General features: G+C 40.9%; 2 protein-coding genes across 4 annotated transcripts in view; one reads left to right on the top strand and one right to left on the bottom strand.

The window, feature by feature from the left end:
* Positions 1-8,314, bottom strand: part of itih5 (inter-alpha-trypsin inhibitor heavy chain 5) — a 44,744-nt gene extending 36,430 nt beyond the window's left edge. For both annotated transcript variants that reach the window (XM_008110253.3, XM_008110254.3), the window contains exon 1: positions 8,024-8,314. In XM_008110253.3, the coding sequence (XP_008108460.2) occupies positions 8,024-8,164 (141 nt within the window). In that variant the 5' untranslated portion in view covers positions 8,165-8,314. The remainder of the gene's footprint in view (positions 1-8,023) is intronic.
* A 9,220-nt stretch (positions 8,315-17,534) lies between these two features.
* itih2 (inter-alpha-trypsin inhibitor heavy chain 2) overlaps positions 17,535-21,526 on the top strand; it is a 31,792-nt gene continuing 27,800 nt past the window's right edge. The window contains exons 1-3 of one of the 2 annotated variants that reach the window (XM_062983293.1): positions 17,535-17,696; positions 19,710-19,784; positions 20,745-20,780. In XM_062983293.1, the coding sequence (XP_062839363.1) occupies positions 17,607-17,696; positions 19,710-19,784; positions 20,745-20,780 (201 nt within the window). In that variant the 5' untranslated portion in view covers positions 17,535-17,606. The remainder of the gene's footprint in view (positions 17,697-19,709; positions 19,785-20,744; positions 20,781-21,526) is intronic. The other variant, XM_062983292.1, reaches the window with a different exon arrangement.

Raw genomic sequence — 21,526 nt, 5'->3', positions numbered from 1 at the left:
TAATAATAATAATCTGGGACTTATGAATTTAGACGAACAGTTTTGGAGCACAATACTCCTGACTTCATGATCATGGAAAGAAACAAAGTATGGATCATCAATGTTGCAATGCTAGATGACAGCAGGATTGAATAGAAACAACTGGAAAAGCTGACTCAATATGAGGATTTAAAGATCGAACTGGAAAGACTTTGGCACAAGCCAGTAAAGGTGGTCCCAGTGGTGATCGGCACACTGGGTGCAGTGCCTAAAGAACTAGGCTAGCGCTTAAAAACATTAGGCGCTGACAAAATTACCATCTGTCAGCTGCAAAAGGCCACCCAACTTGGATCTTCGCACATTATTTGCCGATATATCACATAGTCTGAGACACTTGAGAAGTGTCCGACATGTGATCCAATACAATAGCCAGCATAGTGATCTTGTTTGCTGTGTACTAATCGTATTGTGTATCAAGTAATAACAACAACAACTATGGGTGCTGTTTGGTGCATTTTTTGGCAGACCATGTAAAACTACAGCTCTCAGAATTCCATAGCAATGAGCCATGGCAGTTAAAGTGGGGTCAAACTGCATTCATTTGACAGTGCAGACACAACCTTACACATTTTAAAAACTGTAGAAAATGGGACAGCAGAGGATGAAAGTGACCTGTTTCTGACAAATCATGACAGTTGGAAGGTCTGACACACCAAACCCTGTTTGGTCTTCCAACAGATATGTTGACAATTCACAATCATTTTTGTGAGGCTTTGTGACAGATCATCTGGACGTGAATTTTACTGTTTTGTCTAAGGTTGGAACGTGGTGGGAAGTGGCTGCTGTGCTTCTATTTATAAATATCCCTTGTACATTCAGCCTTGGAATGTATGAAGCAATAAGGAGGAAATGGCTGTAATGACACGCAAAGTTATTTTTTCTTCCAAGGGAGCAGTGACCAATCTACAAATCTAGATTATGATCCAAGTCAGAGAAGATAAATCTGGATCCACAATACTGCAGTCGTTTGCCATCAACAAAAGTAATTCCATCTCTCCTTTGTGCAGGTAAACTCAGGATGCATTTACACCAGGCATGAGCAAACTTGGGCCCTCCAGGTGTTTTTGACTTCAACTCCCACAATTCCTAACAGCCGGTTCATGCCTGATCTACACTGGAAAACGAATGCAATCTGACACCACTTTAACTGCCTTGGCTCAGTGCTATGGATTCATGGAGATGGTAGTTTTATAAGACTTTCTACACCAAACTACATCTCCATAAGTCCCATAGAAGTTAAAGTGGTGTCAAACTGCATTATTAGTTCTGCAGTGCAGAAGCACCCTCAATTTTAACTCCAGATATTGAGGCTTCCACAATAAGCGTTCCAATAAAATTGAGCAGTAAGCCCCTTCCCTTCTAAACCAAGAACTTCTGGAATTTAACACAGCAAGAGAATGACAGTGTATCCTTCACTCCCCATCATCTTTGCTGTTAGTTTTACTGTATACAAGCTGAAATAACGGATTCCTCTGCCAGAGCGACGATTTTATGACTGTTTATACGAAACCATAAATGCCAAGAGAGCGGAGCAAAGTTAAGCATTCCTGAATGTCAAAATACATGAGACCTCTTGCACTCCTTTTCCACTGATTGTCTTGCAGATGAAAATAAAATATTGAACAGGCACAGAAGTCTAAATACTTTGTAACCTACGACTCCAAGGGTGCCATAGCATTGCGCCATGGCACATCTAGTTCATTCTACATGTATCCTGAAACAATGAAGAAAAACTAAGGGTGCATCTACACTGTAGGAGCCCCTGCTGGCACAGTGGATTAAACCTTTGTGCCAGCAGGACTGCTGACTTGTAGGTTTGGTTGCTGACTGGAAGGTTACCGGTTTGAATCCAACCCAGGGAGAGCGCCAATGAGTTCCCTCGATCAGCTCCAGCTCCATGTGGTGACATGAGAGAACCCCCTCACAAGGATGGTAAAAATACCATAAAACATTTGGGTGTCCCCTGAGCAACGTCCTTGCAGACAGCCAATTCTCTCACACCAGAAGTGACTTGCAGTTTCTCAAGCTGCTCCTGACATGAAACAAAAATACTACACTGTAAAATGAATGCAGTTTGACACTTTAACTGTCCTGTCTCAATGCTATGGAACCCTGGGAGTTGTTGTTTTGCAAGGTTTTTAGCCTTCTTTGTCCGAGAATGTTTGTGCTGCACCTGACTACAACTCCTATGATTCTATAGACTTGGTCCATGGCTGGTAAAGTGGTGTTGATTCTCCCATGTAGGTGCACCCTAATGTCCAACTTCTTTCCAGCACAATTATTGTGTGCTGGATTTTCATTCCATGCTCTGGAATTTTAATGTCACAACCCTTATTAATAACTTTCTTCATATCCTCCAACTGTCCCAGTCTAGTAAGGACAGTCCCAGTTAATGTGTTGTCAAATGCTTTCATGGCTGAAATCACTAGGTTGCTGTGAGGGAAACTGATGAAGAAACACAACCTACAAGCAATCTACAGACCCACCAAGAAAATCCAACAAATGCTATGTTCAGCAAAGGACAAGAGGAATCCTCTCACCTCTGCAGGAGTCTACCATATGCCATTCAGCTGGGGGTCCACCAAACACAACATTGCCCAGACACAATAAAAAAAACATGAAAGGCACTGCAGACTAATTCAACCAGAGAAGTCAGCCATAGCAGAGCACCTGATGAACCAACCTGGACACAGCATATGATTTGAGAACGCAGAAATGCTGGACCACTTTCACAACCACCATGTCAGACTACACTGAGAAGCCATTGAAATCCACAGGCATGTGGACAATTTCAACAGAAAGGAGGAAGCCATGAAAATGAACATAATCTGGCTACCAGTACTAAAAACCTCTAAAATCAGGACAGTAAATAAAGAACAACACTCAGAAAACAGGGAAATTCCAGACATGAAACAATCAGTGCCAGCTAACACCTCCCAACAAAGGATTTCCCTCAGGCAGGAAGCAGCCAGGCTGTGACTCTGTAAGGCCATTCAATGATAATCAAGGTGATCAATTGCAACAAACAGACAAGAGTTCTTTCTCCCAACCTGGACTTTCCACAGATATATAAACCTCACTTGCCTAGTTTCTAACAGACCTCACAGCCTCTGAGGATGCCTGCCAGATATGTGGGCGAAACGTCAGGAGAGAATGCTTCTGGAATATGGTCGTACAGCTCGAAAACTCACAGCAACTCAGTGATTCCGGCCATGAAAGCCTTCCACAACACATTATTTACTTTATTGAAAGAACAGCCCGGAAAACTCACAGCAACTCAGAATTAATGCAGTCTGAGATCACTTTGACTGCCATGGCTCAGTGCTATGGAACGCTGGGATTTGTAGTTTGGTGAGGCACTAGCACTCTTTGATTATTGATTTATGGCGAGCCCATCAATTTCATAGGATTTTCTTAGAGAAAGAATAATTAAAGGTGGCTTTGCCAGTTCCATCCTTTGAAATTTTGCTTGCAGCACCTGATAATTTTTGGTGGTCTTCTACTCAAGTACTAACCAGTGCTGACCCTATTTAGTTTCAAATGGGATTTGTCCCCTGAATACTGTGTTTAAAACAGATGTTTGCCAAGCAATAACAACAATAAATATTTTCATCTATAAATATAAAGCTTCCAGTGACAAAAATAAACAAATCACAGAGGCAGTCACTCTTGAAATTCAGTTTATTTTAGCTCTACAAGTAGGTCGCTGTTTTAGCAGTGGTTTGACTGAAGTACAGTAGAGTCTCACTTATCCAACATAAATGGGCCGGCAGAACGTTGGATAAGCGAATATGTTGGATAATAAGGAGAGATTAAGGAGAAGGCTATTAAACACCAAATTAGGTTTTGATTTTACAAATTGAGCACCAAAACATCATGTTATACAACAAATTTGACAGAAAAAGTAGTTCAATACACAGAAATGCTATGTAGCAATTACTGTATTTACAAATTTAGCACCAAAATATCACGATGTATTGAAAACATTGACTACAAAAATGTGTTTGATAAACCAGAACGTTGGATAAGTGAATGTTGGATAAGTGAGACTCTAATGTATATCTAGAATGTAAAGTGAATGCAGTTTGGTATCACTTTAAGTGCTGTAGCTCAATGCTATAGATTCCTGGGAGCTGTAGTTTTGTGAGGCCCCAATACTCTTTAGCAGAGGAGACTAAAGACATCATAAAGCTACAACTCCCATAGTATTATGGCACTTAAAGTGGTGTCAAACTGTGTTAAATCTATAGTTTGGAAGCACCCTGAGACACATCAAGGTGATGAAACTGTTTACACAAATCTCTGATAACAAACAAGTCCAGCTTAGCAAACGTGTCAGGATTGTGTCTGAACTGGCTAATATTTTTAACAGACTGCATCGCTTCCTTTGCAAAGTGAAATTCTACTATAGGACTGTGTAAGCCTAAGCATTGCAGCTGGCCAGGGAAGCAGCTTCAACCCATTTGTTGTTGTTGAAAATATGATGTTAACCAGGCTAGCAGCCATGTCCCTTAGCAACAAGTGTGGGCATCTGTTTTATCACAGCCTCAGGGGGGAAAAATGAATCGTTTTAATGTTTGCACAGCCAACACGTTCTGTAACAACGTCTCCCACCCAAGAGCGGTCTGGCCCATCTGTCCAGTTCGTCACGGATTTGGTGCAACAGTGATTGAGACTCTGGAGGAAACACTTGGATTTGGAAATGCTTCTCGAAGTTACAGATATGGCCAGCACTCCAGAGGTGCATCTAGATCAGGCCTGGGCAAACTTGGGTCTTCCAGGTGTTTTGGACTGCAACTCCCACCATTCCTAACAGCCTCAGGCCCCTTCGCTTAAGCGGCTGAGGGGGAAAAGGAAAGGGCCTGAGGCTGTTAGGAATGGTGGGAGTTGCAGTCCAAAACACCTGGAAGACCCAAGTTTGCCCAGGCCTGATCTACACTATAGAGTTTGACACCAATTAAACTGTCATAGTTCAATGCCAATGTGAAGAACCTGTACCCTTTGGCACTGAGGTGTAAAAACTTTGCAAAACACAATGTCATAAGCACTGATCCATGGCAGTGAAAGTAGTGCCAAACTACATTAATTCTACACCCATGGAGGTGGAATTTTGTCTTTTTTTTTGTGTCAGGAGCGACTTAAGAAACTGCAAGTCTGGTGTGAGATAATTTGCTGTCTACAAGGACATTGCCCAGGGGATGCCCGGATGTTTGATGTTTTATTTATTTATTTACAGTATTTATATTCCACCCTTCTCACCCCGAAGGGGACTCAGGGCGGATCACATTATATACATATTGGGCAAACATTCAATGCCCATAAACACATCAAACAGAGACAGACAGACGCAGAGGCAATTTAACCTTCTCCTGAGGAGATGTTCGATTCTGGCCACAGGGGGAAGCAGCTGCTTCATCATCCACTCTGATGGCACTTCCTCATTCCAGGTCGTAAATTAGTTAAACTTGCCTCCCCACTTTTTTTATAAGTGGTACCTTATTTCCTACTTGATAGATGCAACTATCTTTCAGGTTGCTAGGTCAGCAACGAGCAGGGGCTATATTTTATTTTCAATTTACGGGTGCTCACCCCACCACGGGCTGGCCTTGAACTCATGACCTCATGGTCAGAGTGATTTATTGCAGCAGCTGCTCAACAGCCTGCGCCACAGCCCGCCCCCCTGTTTTTACCATCCTTGTGGTAGGCTTCTCTCATGTCCCCGCATGATGAGCTGGAGCTGACAGAGGGAGCTCAACCACGCTCTCCCCAGATTCAAACTGGCAACCTTCAGGTCAGCAACCCAACCTTCAAGTCAGCAGTCCTGTCGGCACAAGGGTTTAACCCATTGCGCCACTGAGGGCTCCTATTTTGTCTGATCCTTCTATAGGTTGTTAAAACATGTGAACACACAGCATCACAGCCTAGGCTGCATCTACACTGCCATATAATGCAGTTCAAACTGTACTATATGACAGTGTAGATGGGGCCTTTGTGGGGGATTTAGGATCCTCTTTCCCCTGCATGTCAAGATCCATGTCATGGATTCAAACAGAGAAGCCATTGGGCTGTTGTTTGTTTTCCGAGTTGTCTGGCCATGTTCCAAATGTATCCTCTCCTGATGTTTCGCCCACATTTATGGCAGGCATCCTCAGAAGTTGTGAGAGAAGCCATTGAAGTCCACAGGCATATGGACAATTTTAACAGAGAGGAGGAAACCATTAAAATGGACAAAATCTGGCTACCAGTAATAAAAAACCCTCTAAAATCAGGACAGTAACTAAAGACCAACTCTAAAAAAAAAAACCAGGGGAACTCCAGACAGGAAACAATTAGGGTCAGCTAACACCTCCCAACAAAGGATTCCCCCAGGCAGGAAGCAGCCAGGCTTTGAAGCCGCAAGGCTATTCAATGCCAATCAGGGTAGCCAATTGCAACATTCACACTTGCCTCAAACAGACAAGAGTTCATTCTCCCACCATGGATCTTCCACAGATATATAAACCTCACTTGCTGAGTTTCCAACAGATCCCAAAACCTCTGAGGATGCTTGCCATAGATGTGGGTGAAACGTCAGGAGAAAATGCTTCTGGAACATGGCCATACAGCCCAGAAAACTCAGACTGACCCAGTGATTATGGCCATGAAAGATTTCAGCAACACAGCAAAATAAAAAAATCCCAACTAACTATTTAAGAAGACCTTCCTGATGGAAAGAGTTGTTCAACAGTGGAATGGCATCCTCTCCTTTGGAAGTTTTCATACAGAGGCTGGATGGCCATCTGTCAGGAGTGCTTTTGCTGTATTCCTGAATAGCAATGAGCTGGACTAAATGCCCTTTGTAGCCTCTTGAATCTCTGTGATTCTATGAGTTGAAGGCAGTATTTAAAAAATCCAACAAAGGCAAAGCAGGAGGATTAATCACAAACTCTGGTTTATATTGCTTCTTTGTTAAAGTATTTTTTGCAAGGTAATAAATGACTCCAGGTTTTTGTTTTGTATGTTTGCCTGTCAATCTATCCAACATGTCTCAATGAATCATTCCATGGGTTTATTTAGTTAGGTGCTCGCAAAGCAAAGAAAGACACACACCTTTAACTATGAATAAGATCCCATATAGAGGACAGAGAATGTATGAAGGGATTATGATGAACTGTTAGAAAAATAAATAAAGAACAACAGTCTGAAAACAGGGGAATTCCAGACATGAAACAATCAGGGCAGCTAACACCTCCCAACAAAGGATTCCCTCAGGCAGGAAGCAGCCAGACTTTGAATCTGCAAGGTCATTAAATACTAATCAAGGTGATCAATTGCAACATTCACACTTGTCTCAAACAGACAAGAGTTCTTTCTCCCAACCTGGACATCATTCCACAGATATATAAACCCCACTTGCCTAGTTTCCAACAGACCTCACACCTCTGAGGATGCCTGCCATAGATGTGGGCAAAACAACAGGAGAGAATGCTTCTGGAACATGGCCATACACCCCGGAAAATTCACAGCAACCCAGTTAGAAAAACACCAGACAAAATTCTAAAGATGTAGAATGAAATTGTGCTAAGATTGGTGTGTTGCAACTCTAACAGAAAAGAGTAAACATTCAAACATTATTATCTTATGTTACTTAGAAAGTGGAGAGCCTTGATTTATGAAAATGAGAAAAAATTAAATTATAGTAGGTTGGGCTCTTCTTAAGGTAATGGGATCAGATCCCCACCGGCCACCACTCCTCCCTTCTTAATTATATTAGTCTTTTCTGAGCCACAAATCTGGAGCCATTCCACAGCAATACATTTCAGAGCTTGCCAAAATAAGTCTTTTTTTGGGGACTACAAGTTTCATATTCCTCAGCCAACATGGCAACACTGCTAGCTGGGGGATTCTGGGCATTATAATCCATAATAAAAGTTCCACAAGTTCTGAGAAGAAGAGGAAGAAGAGGAGGAAGAAGAAGGCAGAGAATTTACAGTTTTAAACTCACATTGTCAATGAGGTTGTAATCCGTAATCTCAGCCTCTTGCAATTCCTTGGCCAAGAATTCAGGATCCTGCTGCCCAGAAATGACCGAAAATCCAAAGCATAAGAATGAGACTAGCAGGATCATAGTGGAGGGAAAAGACATCCAGAATAACCTGCAAATTCAGAAACTGGAAAAGGGGGAAAGGTTCCTAGATATTGGAGCCACTGCTTGCATCTTGCAGAGGGAAAAAAGCAATTGAGATGAGTTTGCTTGGCTCCTGGCCTCACCCTTCCCTCCTCCTTTTCTCTGCCTGGAGCAGCCCTTTCACTGGAGTTCATAGCCAAGGTTGGGGTTTCCTTGCTGGAGCTGCATTTGCCAGAAAAAAAGGCAGCACGGAAACATTTTCAGCTGGGTTTCCTGATAAATCCCATGTTCAGAGGTTGTATGGTACCTCTGAAAAGATTTGGGCTGAGTGTCTTCCAGATTCAGTTGGAATTCCAAGCTGTATTTCCAAAACCTGGTTTGGGGAAAGGGACCTCTGAGCACGTGAAGAGTGCTGGGAACATTGTTAGTATTTTGTCTGCACTCTGAATTAGGTTACAATAGGCCATAAAGGGATCTAGGGCCACTGTTGTGGAGCTATATATAGTAGACTCTTATTTAACCAGAACTCAAGCAACCAGCACTCTCAAGCAACCAAAAATAAATAATGCATACTGCATCCACAAAGCTGTTTTATAATACAGTACCATTGGGTTAAATTAAGTTTGTTTTTATTTGACTTCATTTGCTTTTAATTGCTGTATTTCAATATTAATATAAAGTCAATATACGGAGTATATGGTATAGTATTAACCTATTTTTAATAGTCACTCTCAAGTAACCAGAGCTTACATTTATCCGGCATCTAACAATCCCTTTGGGTGCCGGTTAACTGAGGCCGCTTCTACAGTGCCAGATTTTTGAAAATCATGTCAGAAGTGAATTGAGGCAAGTTGCTTCTGGTGTGAGAGAATTGGCTGTCTTCAAAGACGTTGCCCGAGGGATGCCCGGATGTGTTACCATCCTGCAGAGGGCTTCTCTCATATCCCCGCATGGGAAGCTAGGACTGACAGATGGGAGCTCACCCTGTCTCACAGATTCAAACCAACTGCTGACTTTTTTAAGTCAGCAGTTCAGCCGGCACAAGGGTTTAACCCATTGCACCACAGCGGCTCCTATAATCCAGATGATCAAAGCAGATATAATAATAATAATAATAATAAAACTTTATTTATACCCCGCCACCATCTCCCCAATGGGGACTCGGGGCGGCTTACATGGGGCCATGCCCAAGACAATACAATAAACCATAACATAATACAATTAAATAATACATTACATAAAATAAACAGTACAACATAAGATCAAAACAGCAATATAACACGAGCGGGCCGCATGAATACTATATTTAAAAACTAGATTAAAAATTAAAACTCTGGGTGAGAAAGGGATCAGAATAAAACCTCGAGGGACGGGACACATAATCTGCTTTGAACTGTATTATCTGAGTCTACACTGTCATAAATTACAGTTCAAAACAGATAATCTGGATTTTATCTGGCAGTGTAGAAGGGGCCTGAGAGTCTACTGCGTTTAAAGAGAGCAAAACAGAGCCTATAGTACATCTCTTCTTCACAATGTGTGGGCTGGGAGGCAATGCTTTGAGTCTTGATCAAGAGAGACGAACAAGGTATAAATAAATATAACAATAACAGCAACACAGAAACAGGGACAGATAAACATTTACAGGTAGAGAGAGCATCTCTTATCTGGAATTCCAAAATACTCCAAAATCCAAAAACGTTCACATGGGTGGCTGAGCGAGGGACACCTTTGTTTTCTGATGGTTTAGTATATATGTTAACTTTGTTTCATGCACAAAATTATTTTAAATGTTGTGAAATATTACATTCAGGCAATGCCTATAAGGTATAAATGAATTACTTCTTCAGACTTGGGTCCCCTCTGCAAGATATTTCATTAGCTATGTGGATGCAAATATAGTTGTTCTAAACTTATGATGCATGTATATACAAATAGTATTCCAAAATCCAAACTCATTCAAAATCTAAAATGATTTTGGTCCCAAGCATGTGTGTTCACATTTGTGTGTGCGTGTTTACACATTGAGTGGCCATAGGAAGTCACTTCAGTTCATGATTCTGTTAATGTGGGATTTGTGTCTTGATAGTGTTTAAATGCAATATGTGCCATGCTTGTATTGCAACTGATTGCATCATCCAGAATATACCATAATGTGGAAAGAGTTAATTGCCAAGAAGCTATGATGACCTTGATGTGTGGCTGGAACTAGGGAGTATCCAGACACAAGTGTTTGTGCATAAGGATTGCATCAGTTCAGTTCAGTTGAGTTCTGTCTGCCTAGAGTTCGAGTCAAGTTCTGTTGGAGAACAGAGCAGTCCTTTGTTCGTCTGTCATCTGCAATTCTGTTTGTGTTTATTATTGCTGCATACAGTAAAACTTTGTAAATAGTTTTACCAACGTCTCTGAGTGTCTCTTCGTTCTGCGTTCCACTACTTCCATCCAACTACTGCTGCACTGCAAATACTCTGACAGATTCCCACTCCTGGCTTCAGGGAAGTGATTTTACCTTGCTTTTAAAAGAGAGGAACAATAGCTCTAGACTTCCACCTCAGAGTACATCTGTATTACAGAATTCATCCATTTGACACCACTTCAACTGCCATGGCTCATTGCTATAAAGTGATGGGAACTGTAGTTTTACAAGGTCTCTCTCCTTCTCTGCCAAAGAGTGCTGTGCTACAGCAAAATACAGCTTCCATGGGATTTGATAGCATTGAGCCATGGCAGAAGTGTCAAACTACATTAGTTCTATAGTGTCGATACATACTCAGTGGGGCAGTGTCGAAAGCAGGGGTCCCCAAACTAAGGCCCGGGGGCCGGATGCGGCCCTCCAAGGTCATTTACCTGGCCCCCGCCCTCAGTTTTATAATATAATATTTTTATATCAGTTTTAATAATATAATATATTGTATATACATATAATATTGATAATGTTATACAATATAGTACTAATAATACCATATAATAGTATTGATTATTAATATATTACATATAATATTACAGTATAGTGGTATAGTTCAATATCTATATATATAAAAGAGTGATGGCGTCAGGGCAGCGGACAAAACAACAAAACTACAGGCCCCCCAACCTCAAAATTTGACAACACAACCCATCATTCACGGCTCTAGGTTGATACAACAAAAAGAAAAGAAAAATAAAGTCCTAATTACAGGGAGAGGAATAATAGTTTTTATCCAATTGCTGCCAGTTAGAAGGCTATGCTCCGCCCACTTGGTCTCCTAGCAACCTACTCAGCCCAGGGGACAGGCACAGTTAGGCCTCACTTAGGCCTCTTCCACAGATTATCTGATTTTAACTGGATTATATGGCAGTGCAGACTCAAGGCCCTTCCACACAGCTATATAACCCATTTAGAATCTTATATTATCTGCTTTGAACTGGATTATCTTGACTCCACACTGCCATATAATCCACTTCAGTGTGCATACTAAACATAAAGACTACCATACAACAGACATTCAATACCACCAGTACCTCAACAATTTCTCACCAACACCACCAGAAAATGCCACAGCAACGCGTGGCTGGGCACAGCTAGTAGTAATATATAATGCTAATATTGTGCTATGCTAGTGATATAATGTATTGTATGTACATACAGCTGCTCTGAGTCCCCTTCTGGGTGAGAAGGGTGGGATATAAATGTAGTAAATAAATGCAGTAAATAAATAATTAATTTTAGACTTAAGCTCAGCCAAAGTCTGATATGACTTGAAGGCACACAACAACAATCCTAATTAACTTGACTATCTCATTGACCAGTAGCAGACCCACACTTTCCATTGAAATCCTAATAGGTTTATGTTGGTTAAAATTGTTTTCATTTTTAAATATTGTATTGTTCTTTTGTTGTTGTTGTTGTTGCACTACAAATAAGACATGTGCAGTATGCATAGGAATTTGTTTGTATTTTTTTTCAAATGATAATTCAGCCCCTCCACAGTCTGAAAGATTGTGGACCGACCCTCTGCTTAAAAAGTTTGGGGACCCCTGGTCTAAAGTTTCAAAATGACTTCAGTCTCCACAAGTCAGATTCAGCACCTTGGATAGTTCCTCTTCAAGTTCAGACTCCAATCCAAAGAGCACCAACCATCCATGACAGAGCCAAGGCCTGCCAATGCCTTTCTCCCTCTCTCCTGTCACTTTCTCATATATACTTAAAATGCTGTTTCCTTTGGCACTGCCTTTTTCACAAGGGGAAAATGTGGGTAAGTCTTTTACTCATGGTTTTTGGCTCTTTTGGAGCGCAGCAAAGCCAAGATCAACAGGTGTGTTTCCTCAGAGCAGGGACATGTTCAGCAGAGTGGCATGCTTGCAAGGCTGGCCAAAAACAAAGCATCTTGTGGAGGCACACGGCAATGTCTTTTCCAGAATACAGTGATGTCTCTTTTGTTTGAGGACAGTAACTCCCCAAATCCCCCAACCACAGCTTCAGGGAGTTATATAGTTTTTTTAAAAAGTAATGAATTTTCCAAAGTTCTGCATGTTTTCATACCCATACATAGATTTGGATTGTTCCATCAGCATCTGCCTTTCAATGTCAGCAGTTGGCAGCTGGTTATCCCTGAAGCAAATCCGATCTAAAGGAAGGTTGCCAGCTGGCTCAAGGGTAAAAAATAAATACACACCCGCTACTGATTTGCTTGTTGGTTGTAGAACCAGTTGCTGTTGTAGCTTCAGAGCTGGACCGACACTGCAAGGGGTGAAATATGGTAGGAAACTGATTGGGAAGCTCTCCCAGTCTTCCACTTGTTACAACTGGCATTGCCATGTATTTGCTCCATTTATTTATTTCGACACCCGGAAATGTGCATAATTAATTAAGTAACTAACTACTTAAATCAATTGCCTCTAGGCAGCAAGTATATTAAAGTGATAGTGGGCAGGGTTTGCTATATGGGTGTAAGCCACACAACTATCACAGTCCTCAACAGACATAGGGATCAAGCTTTTCTCCAGGTATATTAGGACTGCACTTACCATTGGCAATACTGGCTAGGAACATTGGGGCTCTATGAGCCCACCCAGAATACATACAGAGCAAGCATCATAAGATGGGTGTCATATGGGAGAGGGAGCCAGCTTGTTTTCTGCTGCTTCAGAGTCAAAAGGTGCAATCTACATTGTAGCATGAATGTGGTTTGGCACCACTTTAACTGCCAGGGCAAAAGACCTTGGAAAGCCGCAACTCCTAAGATCCCATAGCATTCAGTCAGAACAGTTAAAGTGGTGTCAAACTGCATTCATTCTACATCAAGTGGGGGCCATCTGAACTTCCCATAGGATGGATGAAGCTCTAAAGATTGGGAAGTGTCACGAAGCATGTTGCATTTTTTGGATATGTAGGTGGAACCAAAAAAACCATTCTCAGAAGAGGTCAAAAGTTGAGTAAGTTCATAGAAGATACAGTCCTTCCAGGAATCTGGTCCCTGGCTGTGTATGGTTTTAAAGATCTAACCAACACTTTGAAAGGGAAGAAAGAGCCTTCTGCCACTCCTCATTGACACCTTTGTTATTACAAGTTGCATGCTAGCAACTTTAAGAAGGATACTTGCTATGATCTGTGTGCCCACTCTCTTCCACTATTGATCAGTTCTTATACTTGGGGTGGTGGTGAGGGACCCTTTCAAGCCCAAGAGAAGCCTTTTCTTCCAATAAGAAATGGCCAAGAAATCAACTTAGTTATGGTCTACCTAAGTCAGTGGTTCCCAACCTTTGGGCCTCCAGGTGTTTTGGACTTCGACTCCCAGAAATCCCAGCCAGCTTACCAGCTGCTAGAAATTGTGGGAGCTGAACTTCGAGAACCAAAGGTTGGGAACCACTGACCTAAGTCAACTGTTGCCTGTTTATTCCATCACTGTTGTTGGAAAAAGGTTCAGCTGCAAGTTCAGCTTCCTTCTGTCTGGTGCTTTGACTCAGGTCCATCTACACTGTAAAATTAATGCAGCCAGGCACCATTTTAACTTATACAAGATGGAATCACTAATCTATCTTGCTCATAACTTGGGGGTTGTTTGTATAGATATTTACAAATACATGCACAGAAGCCCTTTTACTTTTATGGGGTTAGAGATGCAGGACATGAAACCTGCTATCTTTTTTTTTACTTGAAAGATCACCTCTATGAATCTCTACATCCTCAATCCTGAGTCTCTGGTCCATTGGTGGAACTTGACCATAGCGCCATGCTGGAAAACCTACAGATACCTAAAGATAAAATACATTAATTGAATATGTGAGTAATCAAATTTAGAAAGTTAAACCTAGAAATTTGGGTATAAAAATGTGTATGAAAATGCACTTTGAAAACTATGGTTTAACGTGGGAAAGTATAGCTGAGGCCATGATGCCACCTAGTGGTGCTCTCAGTAAGTATTGCCAATGAAAAGCATCTATAAGACACAATGATTGATTTATTTATTGATTTATTATTATGCTAAGAGCATAAGAAGCCCTGAATCAGAACACTGGGTCATCAAATCCTACACTGCCATTTGGGAGTGTTTTATGCAGGATTCTTTCCTAACTCCAACTGAAGATCTTTGTTATCCTGTTATGGCCTTCCATCTATATTCTAACCAGCTCCAATTCTGCTTGGCTTCCAAAATCAGACAGGATCAGGTTGCATGGTAGTAGTACAGTCTTCCACTTTTCCAATCCCCTCCACTTACCAAGCATTATATTTTCTAGATAGCCCTTTTTAATGATATTGAGAACAGCCCCAGTTTAGACATTTTGGATTCTAGGCTTAAATTGCTTTATGAATTGCTTTGTTATTCCTTTTAGCAGTCCATGGCATCTGCAGAACCCTTATCCAGCATCACATCTCAAATGAGATTATTTTCTTTCTATTAGCTTTTTCCACTGTGTCCAGCTTTAACATAGAAATGGGAAATGTGATGGTATCGACAATATAAGTTTAGTATTCAATAATATATTTTTTCATATGTGTATCTTGTGTAGTTCCTTTATAGCTGCCCTTCCAAGTCCTAGCGTTCTTCTGTTTTCTTGACTGAAGCCTCCATTCTGATTAATGATTGATCCAAGGTATAGAAAATCTCAAACCATTTTAACTTCCAAACTACACTGATGTTTGCCTTCTGCTGAGATCATTTACCCATTGGAGGGAAGTAAACAGATACTGACATTTTGATAAGCATCTTCCTCTTGTTCCTCTTATTGTGAACACATAGCCCGCAAACTCAGACTTATTTATTTTATTTATTTACAGTATTTATATTCCGCCCTTCTCACCCCGAAGGGGACTCAGGGCGGATTACAATGAACACATATATGGCAAACATTCAATGCCAACAGACAAACAACATATATAGACAGACACAGAGGCATTTAACATTTTTTCCCCAGCTTCACAATTCCGGCCACAGGGGGAGCTGTTGCTTCATTGTCCACTGGTGGCTGTACTTCCTCATTCCTTTCCTCGTGTTTTGCTGGCAGTTTTATGATGTTGTAAATTAGTTAAATTAGCCTCCCGCATAAAGCGTACCTAAATTTCCCTAATTGACAGATGCAACTGTCTTTCGGGGCTGCATAGGTCAACAGCAAGCCGGGCTATTTAATGGTCAGAGGCTTAACCCGACCCGGGCTTCAAACTTATGACCTCTCAGTCAGTAGTGATTTATTCCAGCTGGTTACTAGCCAGCTGCACCACAGCCCGGCCCCAGACTTAGTTTTTTTCACCAGCCAAGGTTTTTTGTATTTGAGGGGGGGGGGACTCTTGAGTGCATGATATTGTCTTTGGTGCTGCCCACTAACATATGCCACCTGAGCACAGATTGCCAAAGAGGATTCCCTACCACCTACAACATTACATACAAGCACTCATCTTCTGACACTTAAGCCTAACACAAATCACCTGAGACCACAGCTGACCCAACATGTGACGTGAGAAGTGAATCTAGTACTTCAGCTGACTTTCTCACATTATATATGAAAAATAGTACTTGGAAAGTTGTGTGTTTTCCAAGCTGTATGGCCATGTTCCAAAAGCACTTTCTCCTGACGTTTCACTCACATCTATGGCAGGCATCCTCAGAGGTTGTCAGGTATATGGGGAAACTAAGAAAGGAAGGTTTATATACCTGTGGAATAATGTCCAGGGTGGGAGAAAGAATTCTTGTCAGTTGGAGGCCAGTGTGAATGTTGTAATTAATCACCTTGATTAGCATTGAATAGCCTAGCAAGCTTCATCTCCTGGCTTCTTCCTGCCTGAGGGAATCCTTTGCTCAGAGTTGTTAGCTGCCCCTGATTGATTCATGTCAGGAGAGACTACTTCTGGAACATGGCCATACAGCCCAAAAAACACACAACAACCCTGTGATTCCGGCCATGAAAGCCTTTGACAGTACTTGGGAAAATAATAGTTTGCGTGACAGGCTTTCAGAATCTCTCCCTAACTGGCTGATTTTGGCTGGAAAATTCTGGATGCAGTAATCCAAAAAAGTAATTTTTCCAAGTTGTGATGAAGATAGCTTTTGCTGTAGCTCAGATTGTTTAATATATAGTTTATGATTTCCTATATCCATAGTTTAATTTATCCAGGCTTGACAAAATACATCTTTAGGCATTTTCTATGTCCTTTAGCACAATTCTGTGTTGTTGTTGGGCAAGAGGTCCTTCATTTCAAAGGAATTCACTATTCTTTGTGGTTTTGCATATCTGTGTGAAGTCTGGGAAAATATATCACAGAGTTATGGTGTGTGTCTGTGTTACTATATATAATAAACAATTTGTTGGCCTTCCTTCCTTCCTTCCTTCCTTCCTTCCTTCCTTCCTTCCTTCCTTCCTTCCTTCCTTCCTTCCTTCCTTCCTTCCTTTCTTTTTCTCTTAATTTTTTTTATTCTTTCCCTCTTTCCTTCTTTCTTAATTCCATATACTGCCCACTTGAGTACAGAAAACTGGATAGTTTCATATTCATTTCACTAGTTAGGTACTTTGATAAGTCTGTACCAGCTGGAAGATACTGAGAGATGGGTGATGTTGCCAAGTTGGCCATACCTAATGCACGTCATCCTTACTTTGAATGTTTTCTTCTCTTTTCCTCTCAGTCATCTCACCGTCTTGCTCCCAAACAATCCTCCGCATGGCCTCTTCTGAATGCGATGCAGTCCAAAGGCAGCAGAGGGCAAAACTACAAAGCCAAATGGAGCCGAGCCTATCCAGGGCTGAGCCATTATCAGAGGATGCTGGTCCAGCAAAGGCCCTGTTTACACAAACCCTAACCTGTGCCCCCACTTGCATTACAGGGCAAATATTTGCCCAAGGCAGGAGGCAGGACAAAGTTAGGATTTCTCCATACCCATCAAAATACGAGTGGGCCTCACATTGTAGGGGTGTTTCCTGCCCCTTGAACTTGGTTCGACAGAGTAGAGCAACCCGCCGCCAGGTCCATACATTTGGTGGCCGTTCAAAGATGAAGGTGGTCCATCTGGCCTGTTTTGTGGTGCTCTTCTTTGCTTTGGAAATATGGAGCATTGAGTTCATTGTTGAAGAAAACACAGAGGTAAGTGTGTTTTTCCCAACAGGAGACCTGGCAAGGGCTGTCTTTCACATCAGCTTTATATTCTTTTCATGTTGGCTTCAATGTCCCTATGAATGAAATCTACAAAAAATAGCAACTTCAATCATTTTGCTGTATCTCCTGGCTGGTACAAACCTATCCAAGTTTAGAACTATTATGAGTTTAATATAAAACTATTCAGATTTCTGCACTCAAATTAGCAGTGACTCTCCAGGGAATCAGCAAAAGAAAGGAGGGAGAGAAAGCAGGCCATTCCCAGCATAGTTAATAGTTATTCATTTTTAATTATATTTATTTGTACTTTTCCTACAATGAATACAAAACATAATTATTAACAGCTATGTTTGTAAATTCAGGGCTATGGCTTCCTTGACTGAGTCTATTCACCTGTAATATAGTCTTCTTTTTTTCCTACTGCCTTCTACTTTGTTCAGTTTCATCTTCAAAAAGTAACATAGTCTCATGTGTCCAATGTATGATAGCCTCATATTTTAGTCATTCTGTCTTCTAGGATAGATTCAGGCTTGCTTTGCTCTGGGACCTATTTATTTTTCTGTTTAGGAGAGGTGGGCAAGAAATAAAATCCTACTAATAATAATTAGTATAGGAGGGACAATTCCAACTTTGAAATTCAATCTTATATCTTTACATTTGAAGTTGTATCTCGTTTCTTCATAGCTATTCCTCTACATGTTTGTTTTCTTCTGATTTCTTATCTTCATTTTGACAAATGACTCAGCCAAGGCATGGGAAAATCTTGAATTGTTTTGATGTCTTTATCATCCACTTTAGAGTTATATAAATCACCTGTGGTCTTTATGTTTGTTTTCTTCAGCTATAATTCAGCTTTTGCATTTTCTTCCGTTGCTTTCCTCGACAATTTTCTGAGTCTTTTTGTTTTTGCTAAGAGAATCCAAAGATATTGCTGTGTTAGTCTGGAGAATCAGTATGCAAAGTGAATTTACATAAAATAATCAGTATGGAAAGGCACATCTATATTGTCTGCAGCACTTTATCTGTTATCTTGAGTTTACAACTTTTATCATGTGTAATTTACTTAGTATATTATATTATCATAACCTCGCTGTTTTTAACTCCATGTTTTATTAAGTGTATTTTTATTTCTAGAGGTTAATGTTTAAATTTTATAATTTGTGTAGGTTTTTGCTCATTGATGTATTGTATATTGTTATTGTTTTTATCTGGTATTATCTGTGAGCTGCCCCGAGTCCCCTTCAGGGGAGATGGATGTGGGGTATAAATAAAATTATTATTATTATTATTATTATTATTATTATTATTATTATTATTATTATTATTATTATTATTGTCTTTAACCTCCTCTGCCAAAGAATGCTGGTGTCTCACCAAACTACAATTCTTGTGATGCCATAATATTTAGCAATGGCAGTTAAAGTAGTGTTGGACTGGATTAATACTACACTGTGGAGCAGGCATGGCCAAACTTTAGCCCCCCAGATGTTTTGGACTTCAACTCCCACAATTCCTAACAGCCTAACATGAGAGTTGAAGCCCAAAACATCTGGAGGGCCAAAGCTTGCCCATACCTGTTGAAGATGCACCAAAGACTCATTTGGTTGTTGTATGTCTTTCGGGCTGTGTGGCCATGTTCCAGAAGTATTCTCTCCTGACGTTTCGCCCACATCTATGGCAGGCATCCTCAGAGGTTGTGAGGTACCTCACAACCTCTGAGGATGCCTGCCATAGATGTGGGCAAAATGTCAGGAGAGAATACTTCTGGAACATGGCCACACAGCCCGAAAGACATACAACAACCCTGTGATCCTGGCCATGAAAGCCTTCGACAACATAAAGACTCATTTGTTGGACAACAGGCACAAGTGAATTATTATCCTTTTGGGTTGCTCATATTTTTGGCTTAGCTTTCTTTCTCTTCCAAGTGTGCTAACAGTTGCCTCTGAAGTTAAGCTTATTGCCCTGCTTCACCGATCTTGTTGGTGACTCGTTTTGTAGGATCTGGACAAGTTGTTTGACTGGGAGGTGGATGGAATTGTTTCAAGATCCGTGCTGCGAAAGGGCAGGTTCCAGGTACAGTCTCTTATTTAATAAACTATGAAGCAATCAATCACTTTGTTTATATGTTATTCATTCTCAAAGATTGGGCTTCAAGTGAAGTGATAGAATAAAAAAATAGTTAAGATCACATATAGCTAAAATCATGGGAATAAGTCCAAGGATGCTGTTTTGCTTGTGTGCGTTCAGAAATAGAAACCCAAGAACCAGCATGGAGTAAATGACTTGGCCAGGGATGGTGGGGTTGGAGTTCAACATGAGGAATGATGCCAGGTTGGAAGGAGCTGAAAGTAGAAAATTTTGTTGTAAGTGGACACTGAAAACGGAAATGGGATGGAGAGGGTGTGCATTGTTATAGCTGAATTAGTTTTTAATAGGTGTTTATATTTCTTTTTTAATTATGTTGCAACTGAATTGTTTTAATTTTAAAAAAATAATCTTTTCCAACTCCAGTTCCATTTTTAAGTAATGACCAAGACTAGCCGGGGAACTTTGGAATCGTAGTCTAAACAGTAGAGTTTCCAATTCTTGAAATCATTGTTTGTACTGTATATGTTCATGTTGAATCCATTCCTTTTCATCCAAAATTGTCTGAGAGTGCGCTTAAACTGCCATGGCTCAACGATAAAAACTCATGGGAGTTGTAATTTTGCAAGATCTCCAATCGCCTCTGCTAAAGACTGTTGGTGCCTCATCAAAATACAACTCCAAGATCCCATAGATCTAAGTCATGGCAGTTAAAGTGGGGTTGAACTGCATTAATTCTACAGTATCAAGCAGGCATGGGCAAACTTCGGCCCTCCAGGTGTTTTGAACTTCAACTTCCACAATTCCTCACAGCTGGTAGTCTGTGAGGAATTGTGGAAGTTAAAAGTCCAAAACATCTGGAGGGCCGAAGTTTGCCCATGCCTAGTGTAGATGCACCCTAAGTTCAAATTCTCATTTCCTTTCTCATTGTGTTTTCTAAAACTCTAGAGAAGCACATCCAATGGTGACGACTCAGGAGAATCGGTGAGCTTTCATATCAATTATTCATTTTTCTGCTCTACAAAGCAACTTCCTCCCTCCTGCCCCCAAAGTTAACCATTAACTGAAGATCAATCTCACTGTTTGCAAAGGTTTCCCCCCCCCCCTTGCCAACTCATTACCAGGATATTAACCAGCTGGAATTTAAAGGAAAAAACGAGTTGCTTTCTATTGCACAATATTGTCTAAGAATGCTGGAATGCAGATTGAAAAAGGCTCACCGTTCCAAAAAAAAAAAAAAATCCAAAACTTGTTTATTTATCTGATTATTGGATGCATTTCCCACATTTCTCCTAAAATGGAACTCAAAGAGATGTGCATCATCACAAATCAGTGATTTAATAAAATAAAATACAGCCATCCCTCTGTACCCACAGATTCTATATCCACAGCTTGAAAATATCACCATAAACAACCAAACTTTGATTTTTCTGTTTTATATAATTTATATAATTTTACTAGGAGCCCCTGGTGGTGCAATGGGTTAAACTCTTGTGCCAGCAGGACTGCTGACCTGAAGGTTGGGTTGCTGACCTGAAAGTTGGCTGTTCAAATCCACGGAGACTGGGTGAGCTCCCTCTGTCAGCTCCAGCTCCCCATGCAGGGACATGAGAGATGCCTCCCACAGGATGGTAAAACATCAAACATCCGCATATCCCCTGGGCAATATTCTTGCAGACAGCTAATTCTCTCACACCAGAAGCGGCTTGCAGTTTCTCAAGTTGCTCCTG

The sequence above is a fragment of the Anolis carolinensis genome, chromosome 5, assembly GCF_035594765.1.
Source record: "Anolis carolinensis isolate JA03-04 chromosome 5, rAnoCar3.1.pri, whole genome shotgun sequence".
NCBI classification, from domain to species: Eukaryota; Metazoa; Chordata; class Lepidosauria; order Squamata; family Dactyloidae; genus Anolis; species Anolis carolinensis.
This window is presented reverse-complemented; position numbering and strand designations above follow the sequence as displayed.